Here is a 13,256-nt window from a genome sequence, read left to right as displayed (position 1 = left end):
ACTTGATGGGCACGAAAAATCCTAAATCATATCTCCAAATATATGCACTCAATCCCCAAATATTCTCACAAACAAAATTAAAACTTTAGCAATTGCTTGGTTGTCACGGCAGGTATTGGCAATTGCTTGCAGTGCCTCTTCCTTGCCATTTACTTGTACAGCACATGACGACGATGTGCCTTACTCCTGGTTATTACCATTTCCGGTCCCTAATATTGTCTTGTTGACATCTGTTTTTTTTTTTTTTTGGAGAGTAATGTGTGAGCCTCGCTTCTATTAATTATACCGTGAAAATAATATTTTTGTAAGTTATAAACAGAAAAATTTACCAAATTCATAACAACACCAAACTTTACAACCCTTTGTCACTGTATACGCTACCACCTCAATAAAGATTTTAAACAGTGGGGTTTCAAATTTTGTTATTTATGAATACCTCATTGATGTTTCATTTAATTTTTGCCCTACTAAACTATAGATGCTCTGTGTGTGTGTGTGTGTGTGTGTGTGTGTGTGTGTGTGTGTGTGTGTGTGTGTGTGTGTGTACCCTCTCTTTAAAAAGGGGCAGAAAACCGTCCGACCTAAATTTTGTCTTGACGAGAAGAATCCTAAACTGGAAACGTTCTTCATGCCTCTTAAACAGCACCATTAAGTATTAATAAATTGACAAAGAAAAAAAAAAACTTAATAGTAAGTATGACTCGTAGTAATAAGTTAGACAAAAAATTAAGCCTTTAATTGAGGTCAGCATGCATTCACTTCTTGCGGTCCATTTGGAATTGGCAACTGAATAATATCCCTATTGAGCCTGCAGACCCCCCAGCATTGTCATCAAGCTTTGGTCATAAAAAGACGCTTGAAACTCCCAAGAAATTCAGAAATTGCTCTGTATAATAAGCGCCGAAGTCTCTCTCTATTTCTTTTTCATTTTTTTTTTTTCCACAATGGCCGTCCAAAAGTCTTGAGTTTTTGTTTTCTTTTCATTCCTATAAACCTTCCCTTTAAATCCCATACACACTTGTGCACATACCCAATTGAGCAATCTCTCTCTCTCTCTCTCTCTCTCTCTCTCTCTCTCTCTCTCTCTCTCTCTCAACATGGACAAGTTAGCTCCTTTGATCCCAGAAAGCCCAAAACTTGAGCAATCCAACCAGAATCCCCACAAAACCCATCTATCTTTGGCTCTCACAGAAGCCAAATGCATAGCCAACATAGCTTTCCCAATGGTATTGACGGGTCTATTACTCTACTCTCGCTCAATGATCTCCATGCTCTTCCTAGGCCACCTCGGCGAGCTTTCATTGGCTGGTGGCTCGCTTGCCATAGGATTTGCCAACATCACAGGTTATTCTGTTCTCTCTGGCCTTGCCATGGGGATGGAACCCATTTGCGGCCAAGCTTACGGAGCCAAAAAATTCAAACTTTTAGGCCTAACCCTGCAGAGAACAGTTATTCTTCTTCTCTTAACTTCAATCCCAATTGCATTTCTGTGGTTCAACATGAAAACGATTTTGCTTTTTTGTGGCCAACAAGGTGAGATTGCAACTGAGGCTCATTCTTACATTCTTTACTCTCTTCCTGACCTCATTGCTCAAAGCCTTTTGCACCCTTTGCGAATTTATCTCCGAACTCAATCCATAACCATGCCTCTCACATTCTGTGCAGCTTTGGCTATTCTTCTTCACATTCCCATCAATTACCTTCTTGTTCATGTTCTCAATCTTGGGATCAAAGGCGTGGCACTAAGCGGGGTTTGGACTAATGTCAACCTCGTTGGATCATTGATAGCTTACATTGCAATCTCTGGTGTGTACAAGAGAACATGGGGTGGTTTTTCCAACGAGTGCTTCGCAGGGTGGAAAAATTTAATGAATTTGGCCATTCCGAGTTGCATATCGGTTTGTTTAGAATGGTGGTGGTATGAGATCATGATTTTGCTATGTGGTTTGTTGCTTAACCCTCAAGCAACTGTTGCTTCAATGGGAATTCTGATCCAAACCACAGCTTTGATATACATTTTCCCATCTTCCTTAAGCTTTGGTGTGTCAACAAGGGTGGGAAATGAGCTTGGTGCTAACCGCCCCAAAAGAGCAAGACTTGCAACAATTGTAGGCCTATCTTATAGCTTCATATTGGGATTTTCAGCATTGTTGTTTGCTGTGACTGTGAGGAACATTTGGGCCAGCATGTTCACCAAAGACTCGGAGATTATTGCATTGACATCAATGGTGTTGCCAATTATCGGCCTATGCGAGCTCGGAAACTGCCCACAAACTACAGGTTGTGGTGTTTTGAGGGGAACTGCCAGGCCAAAATTGGGAGCAAACATAAATTTGGGTTGCTTTTATCTTGTGGGAATGCCTGTTGCTGTGTGGTTGAGTTTTTATGAACAGTTTGATTTTAGAGGTCTTTGGCTTGGTCTTCTGGCAGCCCAAGGCTCATGTGTTTTGACCATGTTGTTTGCTTTGTTTAGAACCAATTGGGATCTTCAAGCCCAGAGAGCCAAGGAGCTCACAGGAACTTTTACCATTGATGATGATGATTTTCAAGATTTTGATAAAGCTAGTGAATCTTTGAGTTCATTTGATAACACAGAAGAATGCAACAATTTACCACTGGTGTGACTGTAAGCATTGACCAATTGTTATGGGAAATTTAATACAATTTTGTTTCCTCCTTCAGAAAGATAAGCAATTCTATTGTAAATGACATTGAGATTTCTTTTAAGAAGGGATATTCATAGAAGCAATGTTTATTTCTTTTCACAGATTCTTGTGGAAGTAACATGCTTAATTTCATTTACAATTGTTTAATTACGTTTCAAATGGGAAAGCATTGTTGTTACTTTGTTGCCTATGACATTGTTTAGTGGGATTAATTTGTCTTATTTATTGTCTACCAATTGATGGGATATGGAAGAAGATCAATGTTGTTTTTGTTTCTTATATTGTCGCAGTTTGTTTGTATTTTGTGCCTTAAATGCTTTGGGAATTTTTAGTTTTGGATTCTAACATAAGTGGCTACGGTTACGCTACCGTTCGACCGCCGACTCCATACCCCATCCTCTCATCTGTGCTTTACCATTTTCGCACTTACTCATTCTGCATTTCTTTAATTATTTTTGTCAGCCGAACATGTCAAACAAATATGAGATGAGATGTGCTCAAGTTTTCTAGTAACTAATTAAATTGCCACACTGACTCTTGGTTTAATCAATTCCCAATTCTTCGAGGAGTGGGAGTGAAAAGTATAGTGTGGTGCTATACACACATATCTTTTATAAAATTAAAAGGGAGTGTATAGAAACAAAAAGGGGTGTATGGATAGCACCGTCCAATAAATAAATAATTATAAAACTAATTTATTCATCCATAACATCAAAAATAAATAAATAAATAAATAAATAACACTACTCTAGTGGTGGTGCTTCTCTATATCGGGCTACGTCATACTTCAACTGCCGTTAATGCCTCTTGAATATATCGTCCACAAAACTCATTAGGTTCGGCTCCATTTCATCAATAATATACCCTTCCTTTTATGCAAAAAATAATTTAAAATTAAACATTATAATATATTATATAACAAAAGTAATTACTAATATATTAACTCCCATCCTTCAGCACCTTCTTTCAAGACCCCTACTCGGCCGTAGGACATTTGTTCCGCAATACATACCCAATATCGTGCTCAAGTTCAGTGTTCGACTCCTACTCAGATTCCCTGAAATCATCCAAGTTGATTCGCTTGTGCCCGTCATCTTCTACCACATATATGCGTAATCTTTACCTTCCTTTTTCCAGAGCCTTCTCCCTCACACCACTTACTTAGACTACTGGCGGAATTGGCCATCGTACGAACTAGGACACAAGGGATTTTGGGGCAAAAGAAAACGAGGGGAAATAGAGGATTTTGGGGAAAACAATGTGAGCAAAATGGGGAGAGAACCAAAAACGTCCCGAACCGTTTGGTACATGATCCCGAAAAGTTCGATACGGGATCTAAGATCTCATATGCCTTTGTTCTGTAATCCCGAACCAAACCGATAAATATTTTAATATAATTTTATATATAGTTGAATTAATAACGACCATTGGATTTAGTTGAGATTAAATCTCAACCGTTCGTTACTCTCTGTCACCTCACTTCCTCAAAGACTTCAAACTCTCTGATCTTTCTCAACCTTCGAATACAAAGTACTGCAACCTCTGCTCCCTCCCAAACCCCAAAACGCTAAATTCCCAACCCTCATCGTGTCCTTCCAGTGCCCAATCACTGACCGAGAGATGCCACGCCGTGGCCAAGCTGCTTACTTCTCATCAGATAGTCCCCCAGAGGGTCCTCATTCTTTGTTGGATTTAATTAGTATCAAGATAGAGCATACACAACAGGCTTATACAAGAAATATGCTAGATGAAAAATGGAGAAAAGAGAACAAGTTTTCTTCTTTCTATAGAAACCAATCTCTTTCCTTTTTTTTTCTCAAGCTAAGAATGGAATGTAGTATTTATCAATATTGTAAATGACTTGTTTCCTTATTTGTAGTTGACTTAGCTTGATTGTAGGAACCATATTAGGATACTTCTGTAACTATAAATTGGTGGCTCCACCTCTTGAGTAAATACAAATCAATTGCATATCAATTTCTTACATGGTACTAGAGCATTGATCTGGGCAACACAACAAAACCCTAGCCGACCTCCATGGCAGAGAACAAACCATCAGGCACGGCTTCGGGAACCAAGTGGGATAATCCCAATCACCAACTATACCTTCATCATTCAGACCAACCCGGTGCTATCCTTGTGCCGCAGCCCTTGGTCGAAGATAATTACAGCACATGGAGACAATCCATGACTATGGCCTTAACGGTCAAGAACAAAATCGGACTCGTGGACGGTTCGATCGTGGAGCCGAATGGACAGGATCCAACTGAATGGCAGCAGTGGAATCGCTGCAATAACTTGGTCCAAACTTGGCTGCTAGGGTCGATGTCGAAAGACATCGCCAACAGCGTGATTAATTGCAAGAATGCTAGGCAGATGTGGCTGGAATTGCAGGAGAGATTCTCACATGTGAACGTGGTTCAACTGTTCAATATCGAGAATGAAATTCATGATTGTGTGCAGGGAAGTATGTCTGTGGGATCTTACTTCACGAAATTGAAGGGACTATGGGACGAACGTGATGCTTTGTGCACCTTCCCGATCTGCACCTATGGATCGGTCAAGGAAGTGGCTGCATACTTGGACACGCAAAAGACCATGAAGTTTCTTATGGGTCTCAATGAATCATATGCAAGTGTTCGTAGCAACACTTTACTGCAAGATCCTTTACCAACCGTGAACAAAGCCTACTCTCTTGTACTACGACATGAAAAACAATCGGAAGTAACAGCGAATAAAGCTCAGGCACAACTAGATGCGGCCGTGTTTGCCGTGAGGAGATCTAGCCGTGAAACCGAAGGAGAAAAGGGTGAGTTGAAGTGCACCAAGTGCAACAAAACAAACCACACTGCCAAGAATTGCCGTGCACACCTAAAATGTGCATTTTGCGGATGGAAGGGTCATACGGCCGACTATTGCCGCAAGAAGAAGGCAGCGGCTGAGGCTGAGGCTGATCATGGTATCGTGATTTCCAAAGGGAACCAAGCAGCAACATGTCTGACGGAGAGGAAGGAGATGAAATTCCCATTCACTGCTGAAGAATGCAAACAAATATTGAGTGTGCTGCAAACCAAGTCTTCCTCCGCTAATCATGTTGGTAATTCCACAACCCATGAAGAACTTTCAGGTAAAGCTTTTTCACTCAACTCTAATGGCAAACAGATTACTTGGATTTTGGACAGTGGCTGCACGGACCATATGATCTATGATCCCAACCTGTTTTCTACTTCAAGGCCGATCACTAATCACACTGTAGAAATGCCAAATGGATCTGTGGCCCAAGTGACCCACATTGGCAAAGTCATCTTGTCCCCCAATCTCATCCTTGAGAACGTTTTGTGTGTCCCATATTTCAAATTGAATTTAATTTCAATTAGCAAGTTAGCCAATTCATCTTGTATAACCATCTTTTTGAACCAATTTTGTATTATACAGGACCTACGTTCGGGAATGATGATTGGGACGGGAATTGAACGGGAGGGCCTCTACTATCTCGATCACACCAAGAAATGAACATGCAATCAGGCACAAAAATCCAACCCAACCCTTTGGCACCAACGTCTTGGACACCCATCTTCCAGAGTTCTTCCATTATTCTCTTTTTCCAATTTTAAACAAGCCTCTTGTGATACTGACAAGTGTGCAATTTGTCCTTTGGCTAAACAAACCAAACTTCCTTTTCCTTCAAGTTCAATTACTACTCATTCTTGTTTTGATTTAATTCATATTGATATATGGGGTGGTTATAAAATTGCTTCCATTTCGGGTGCCAAATATTTTCTTACTATTGTTGACGACTACACTCGATGCACTTGGATTTACCTTATGAAACACAAGTCTGATGCTAGGACTCTTCTAGTTAATTTCATCAATTTGATTGCCACCCAATTTGATTCTTCAATTAAGATCATACGTAGTGACAATGGCCCTGAATTCAAACTTGGGAACTTCTATGCGGATAAAGGGATAATCCATCAAACTAGTTGTGTCAACACTCCACAACAAAATGGGGTTGCTGAAAGAAAACATAGACACCTGTTAAATATGGCGCGTGCCTTGCTTATCCAGGCCGGACTTCCACCTCGTTTTTTGGGGGACGCCATTCTCACATCCGCCTATCTCATAAATCGAACCCCTACTCCTCTCCTTGGTGGCAAAACCCCATATGAGAAATTATTTAACCGCTCCCCAAATTATTCCCATTTACGTGTTTTTGGTTGCTTATGTTTTACTTGTACCCATACCCAAAATCGTTCTAAATTTGATCCAAAAGCCTCTCGGTGCATTTTTCTGGGATATCCCCATGGTCAAAAAGGATATCGCGTTTTCGATCTTAGTCAACAAAAGGTCCTTATTTCTCGTGATGTGAGTTTCTTTGAAAATACCTTTCCTTTCTTACTTCCTCACTCCTCCGCTGCATCTACTAATCCGCCCACTTTACCCACTTCCCATTTCGACATGGACCTGCCTTCCCCTATTGTTGGGCCACCTCTACCCACTGGCCCACCCGAGTCCCCTTCACTCAATCCACCTACGGATTTACCCTTACCTTCCCCTGTCTCTTCCCCCACCACACCCACCACACCCACCTCTCCACCCACGTCCCCTTTACCCCTTTCCCCCATTGTCGACCTCCCTGCTCCGTCCCCCCCCCCCCCACCCAACCTTTCACCCCAGCTCCGCGCCGCGGCAGTCGCTCCACTCGGCCGCCTGCCTATTTGCAGGACTTTCAACTCGAGACTAGCCTCCCTTCAAGGACCGCACCATCATCATCAACGAACTTGGTCGCTTGTTCAGGTACGGCTCACCCACTTTCTCATTCCTTGTCTTATGCTCATATATCTCACACCCACAAAACATATCTTGCTACACTTACCCTCCTTAAAGAACCTACCAGTTTCTCTCAGGCCGTCCAACATCCACACTGGCGTGCCACCATGAAATCTGAGATTGATGCCTTGCAGGCCAATGGGACTTGGAGCTTGGTGCCGTTGCCACCTCATAAACGGCCGATCGGCTGTAAGTGGGTGTATAAGGTGAAATTGAAGGCTGATGGTACGGTCGAACGCTACAAAGCCCGCTTAGTGGCAAAGGGATACAGTCAAGTTGAAGGAATTGATTACCGGGAGACTTTTGCTCCCGTTGCCAAACTGGTGACAGTCCGTGTCCTGCTTAGTGTGGCCTCTCTGCGTGGCTGGCATCTCCACCAATTGGATGTGAACAACGCGTTTTTGAATGGTGATCTTAATGAGGAGGTGTTCATGTCTTTGCCTCCCGGTTTCAGACGAAAGGGGGAGCATCGAGTCTGTAAATTGCACAAGTCATTGTACGGTTTAAAACAGGCATCTAGGCAGTGGTTTATCAAGCTGTCTACTGCCCTCAAAGCTGCGGGATTCCAACAGTCACGATCCGACTACTCTCTGTTCGTCCGAAGTCGTCAAGGCAACCTCCTGGTATTACTCGTATATGTTGATGATGTTATATTGGCAGGGAACAATTTGGAGGATATAGAGAACACGAAATTATTCTTAGCCAACCAATTCAAGCTTAAGGATTTGGGACAGCTGAAGTATTTCCTTGGCATCGAAGTTGCCAGGTCACGGCATGGAATCAGCTTGTCCCAACGTAAATATGCCTTGGAGATTTTGGATGATGCTGGATTCTTAGGGGTCAAACCTTCTCGGTTCTCTATGGAACAAAATTTATCACTCACACAATCCAATGGAATGTTATTAGATGATGCTTCGGCATACAGAAGAATGGTTGGAAGATTGATATATTTGACCATAACTAGGCCGGACCTGACTTACGCCGTGCATGTGCTAAGCCAGTTTATGGACAAGCCACGGCAACCGCATTTGGAAGCAGCCCATAAAGTGCTTAAGTATATTAAGCATACACCGGGTCAAGGTATTCTGCTCCCATCTACAGGATCACTTCAATTGCGGGTATTCTGTGATGCAGATTGGGCACGTTGCAAAGACACAAGGAGATCAATCACGGGATACTGCATTTTACTTGGGCAAGCACCGGTTTCTTGGAAGACTAAGAAACAGACGACAGTATCACGTTCAAGTGCAGAAGCCGAGTATCGTTCGATGGCTACCACTTGCTGCGAGATCACATGGTTGAAGAATATTTTGAAGGATTTGGGAGTTGATCACACACAGCCCGTAACTTTATTCTGTGACAATCAGGCGGCTATACACATAGCATCGAATCCGGTGTTTCATGAGAGAACCAAACACATAGAGATAGATTGCCACCTGGTTCGAGAGAAGATTCAACAAGGGATGATTAGGACAACTCATATTCGAACTGAAAACCAGCCGGCTGATTTGTTCACTAAGCCATTAAGCTCGACACAGTTTGAAGTTCTCCTTAGCAAGTTGAGTGTTATAAACATACACTCCAACTTGAGGGGGAGTGTTGAAGGAGATCAAGCTAAGAATGGAATGTAGTATTTATCAATATTGTAAATGACTTGTTTCCTTATTTGTAGTTGACTTAGCTTGATTGTAGAACCATATTAGGATACTTCTGTAACTATAAATTGGTGGCTCCACCTCTTGAGTAAATACAAATCAATTGCATATCAATTTCTTACAATATGCCTTTGTTCTGTAATCCCGAACCAAACCGATAAATATTTTAATATAATTTTATATATAGTTGAATTAATAACGACCATTGGATTTAGTTGAGATTAAATCTCAACCGTTCGTTACTCTCTGTCACCTCACTTCCTCAAAGACTTCAAACTCTCTGATCTTTCTCAACCTTCGAATACAAAGTACTGCAACCTCTGCTCCCTCCCAACCCCCAAAACGCTAAATTCCCAACCCTCATCGTGTCCTTCCAGTGCCCAATCACTGACCGAGAGATGCCACGCCGTGGCCAAGCTGCTTACTTCTCATCAGATAGTCCCCCAGAGGGTCCTCATTCTTTGTTGGATTTAATTAGTATCAAGATAGAGCATACACAACAGGCTTATACAAGAAATATGCTAGATGAAAAATGGAGAAAAGAGAACAAGTTTTCTTCTTTCTATAGAAACCAATCTCTTTCCTTTTTTTTTTTCTCAAACAGAGGAACCAAAACTTGGTTTTGCATTGTTTTCACCCAAAGAGAAGTTTTACACACAGGAATCGAAAGCATAAAGCTTCCTACACCTTAGCTATAATCATTATGTCTGGAGCATAATGACTTTCACATAGACCTGGCATTCGTGTTGTGTTTTCCGTGTTCGTTTCATTTTCGTGACATACTCAATATCTTAATAGATCGTGTCGTGTAATACCCATTAAAGTAAACGGGTAATATGACCAGACCTGAAATCGACCCATTAATATTATCAAGTAATATGACCCGACCTGTTACCCATTAAAGAAAATATATTTTAAATTAATAAATAATGAAAATGAAAAACATAATATAAAATTAGTACATGCATACCATATTGTCACATAAACATTACTTCAAAACATAAAAAAATAAATAAATAAAGAAAAAACAACATTTGTCTTTCAAGTATTACATACTCCAAAATAAGAGCCTAATGAAAAAACATTAATACATTATTACAAAATACCAAATGTTCAAGGATATGCACAATGAAAGGAATTGTGTTTCAAGGTTGAGGAACTTTGCACGTTTATATATGCTTTCACATTTTTTTCAAACTTGTATATTAATAATTATGAATTTTATTTATTTTGAACTCCCTTAAAAATGCTATTCATGAGGATTTGTATGGTTTTAAAAATGAGAGTTTTAACGAAAAGCCCACGGTACTGTTCACTTTAACGAAAAACCACATTTTTACACTAAAAAGTCAATCCTGGTACTATTCACTTTACCCTTTATTTTGTCCTTATCATTAAAAAGTTTTCAAGCATTTTTCTTTAGTTTTCCTTTTAAAAATTCAGACGACAATGTACCCATACTCAAAACTAGAGGATGCGAACACGAGCGTTTGCATATTTTTTCACATTTTTCGCACTTGTAACTAATTATTATAATTTTTTTAATGTGTTTGATATTTTTATTTTTAATTGTGTTTTATAATTTTTTAATGTCACTCTTTACTATGGTATATTATAAAAATTAATTAATTAATTAATAAAACGACATTCTTATATATTTCCTTTAAAAGATGCAAAAGGTGTTGATACGTCCTATCTACATAGAAAGTTTACCCTCTTCCACGCATTACCGGTGGATGCTATAGCCGCTAACACTTTGGCTACAGGAGGGGAATGGTTAAGTGAAACTATCTCCTATATCTAATAGCTACACAGAAAACTTATTCCCAGACTATCCCTGAACTTTGATTGCTAATCCACGCGGAAAGTCTGTTTATACAAATCATGTGCAAATGCAATCAAGCATTCCATAAGAGCCCATTATGTGATAAAGAACCTTGCTTTCCTAATACAATAATACATATTTAAATTACAATATATACATATACATTATGGCTATCGTATTTTATAATGAGTTTTTCAATAGTTTAGAAAATTAAAATCTTCAAAATAATTTTTTTTCTTAACGTGTCGAAACGGATTACCTACGTGTCACCTTCGTGTAAACCTATTAAGGACCCGTTATTAACAGGTTCTTATAATGACCCGAAAACAACCCGATTAGTTATCGTGTTGATCTGAAACCTATTATTTTTGTGTCATTTACGTATCGTGTTAACAGATCGTGTAAGAAATTGCCAAGTCTAATTCCACCTCTTTGCTAACATCTAGACTCTAGGCATATTGACTTTCAAACATAAAGCAAAGACAACTTGGCCTTCACAATACAAAACCAACGTGCCTTTCATACAGACACAGGTAAAACTAAAACGTTATAACTGAACATTAATTTATATTTAACATTCTCAACTCGCTTCATACCCTGATATTCTTTCTCTCTCCCCCATCTGAGTTCTCCATGTTTTCTCCGTCGCCCAGCTAGACTATGCAGTCACCACGCACCACCACCGAATGACTTTGTCGTACAACCACCACATGTCTATCACCACATCGCACAGCCACCACGACTCGCTTATTGTTTCTTTGTCTCTCAATCTTTGTCTCTCAATCTTTCCTCCTCCCTTATTCTCCACCTCTGTCAATCCATGGCGCAGTGGGAAATCTTTGCACGAAAAATGGCCAATCTTGAATTGTAACGAAATTCTAAAAATTTTTTGGGAATCCCAAAATTGCTGTTCAATTTCGGTTGTCAGAATCCCATCCCGAAATAGATTGGTTCGGGATTTGGGTTATGAGTTTCGATTCAGGATCCCGTCCTGAACCACCCCTACTTGTCATCATTGGGTTGCTGTGTAGTTTCTTTCTTGCCTAATCCTCTATAGTCCATGCTACTTGAGATCTATAGAAGTAACTCTATACGTAGCAAAACTCATCCTCTTGTGCAAACGGAAAGGTCATACATTTCAGTTTGGATGTTGTATACTGAGAAGGACAAGTTAAGAAATATATTGTGCACCGATATGTTGTCTTTGCCAAACCATAGCAGGCTTGAATCTTCTTAAACAAAATATATTTGCTTCAACCTAACTCTCTACATTCTTGGAAGAGAAAATGTTATTTATGTATTTCAAATTGTAATTAACTTAATAATAAGCATTAACCTAATTCCTTACGGGGGCGTTTGCTTGCCCTCACTAAAGTTCATTGGACTAGACAGGACTAAGGGTTAGTCTAGTCTCAAGTTTGTTCCCAGTAGGGATTAGATTGGCTTTTTAGCCAAAATGGTCCCTGAGATTTGCATAACACATCACTTTGGTCCTTGACATTGAAAATCAATAGAAATGGTCCTTAAGATTGTCCACCATCAATAGAAATCTTGTTCTAAACTTTCCTATCTTCATTTTGATATATTATAGGTCGAATTTGTTAAGAAACGATTGAGTTACGAAACTTTGAAAATTGCCCAAATTTCCGGCAAAGAGCTCCGGGGCACTTAACGGATTAGATTTAATAAGACCAAAGTGATGTCTTATGCAAATCTCTGGAACCATTTTGGCTAAAAAGCCAATTAGATTTAATGAGACTAAGTCTCACTCGCCTAGACCAAATCAAGGGCTAGCCGGTCTCAGTGAAGCCCCCCAAAAACCATGGGACTAGCTAAGACTATCATCTCTCTCACCTTCGTTATGCTCAATGACCACTCCAATGACTCCTCGTCATCTCCGATCACCTAGATCGATTGTTAACTTTCTGATTCGACTCTCTTTCAAATTCGTTTCACAACCAACTTTCAAATAAAATATACCAAATTGAAGCTGGGAGTGACAGGATTATGATTTTACTTGAATCGAGGCCAAAAGGTGGTCGAATGTGGCTGGAAAATGGCCTGGAAGTCTCGACCTGTTTGGGCTTCTTCAAATCCATGACAAATTCGAGCATGCAAAGCTCAGATCCGGTCAAGGAATGGTGAAGAGTTTTTTGGCGGTGCTAACTTCATCCAATTCAACAAGGTTTGGCCGAAAAACGCATCGGGACACCTGCAACTCATCTGAAAAAATGGAGCCGTGAGGTTCCGTTTGAACAACGCATAGCTAGATAGGGATGA

The 13,256-nt window shown here is 40.1% G+C and overlaps 1 protein-coding gene across 1 annotated transcript; it reads left to right on the top strand.

Moving 5' to 3' along the window:
- The first annotated feature begins 1,097 nt into the window (after positions 1–1,097).
- LOC137721867 (protein DETOXIFICATION 49-like) lies at positions 1,098–2,624 on the top strand. Its single transcript, XM_068460894.1, has one exon. The coding sequence runs from the start codon at positions 1,098–1,100 to the stop codon at positions 2,622–2,624; it is 1,527 nt and encodes a 508-aa protein (XP_068316995.1).
- The last annotated feature ends 10,632 nt before the right edge of the window (positions 2,625–13,256 follow it).

Source organism: Pyrus communis, chromosome 17, assembly GCF_963583255.1.
Source record: "Pyrus communis chromosome 17, drPyrComm1.1, whole genome shotgun sequence".
Lineage (NCBI taxonomy): Eukaryota > Viridiplantae > Streptophyta > Magnoliopsida > Rosales > Rosaceae > Pyrus > Pyrus communis.
This window is presented reverse-complemented; position numbering and strand designations above follow the sequence as displayed.

What these genes read in the sequence shown, in the direction of transcription:
- LOC137721867 (XM_068460894.1), top strand. Translation starts at nt 1,098, where the DNA reads ATGGACAAGTTAGCTCCTTTGATCCCAGAAAGCCCAAAACTTGAGCAA.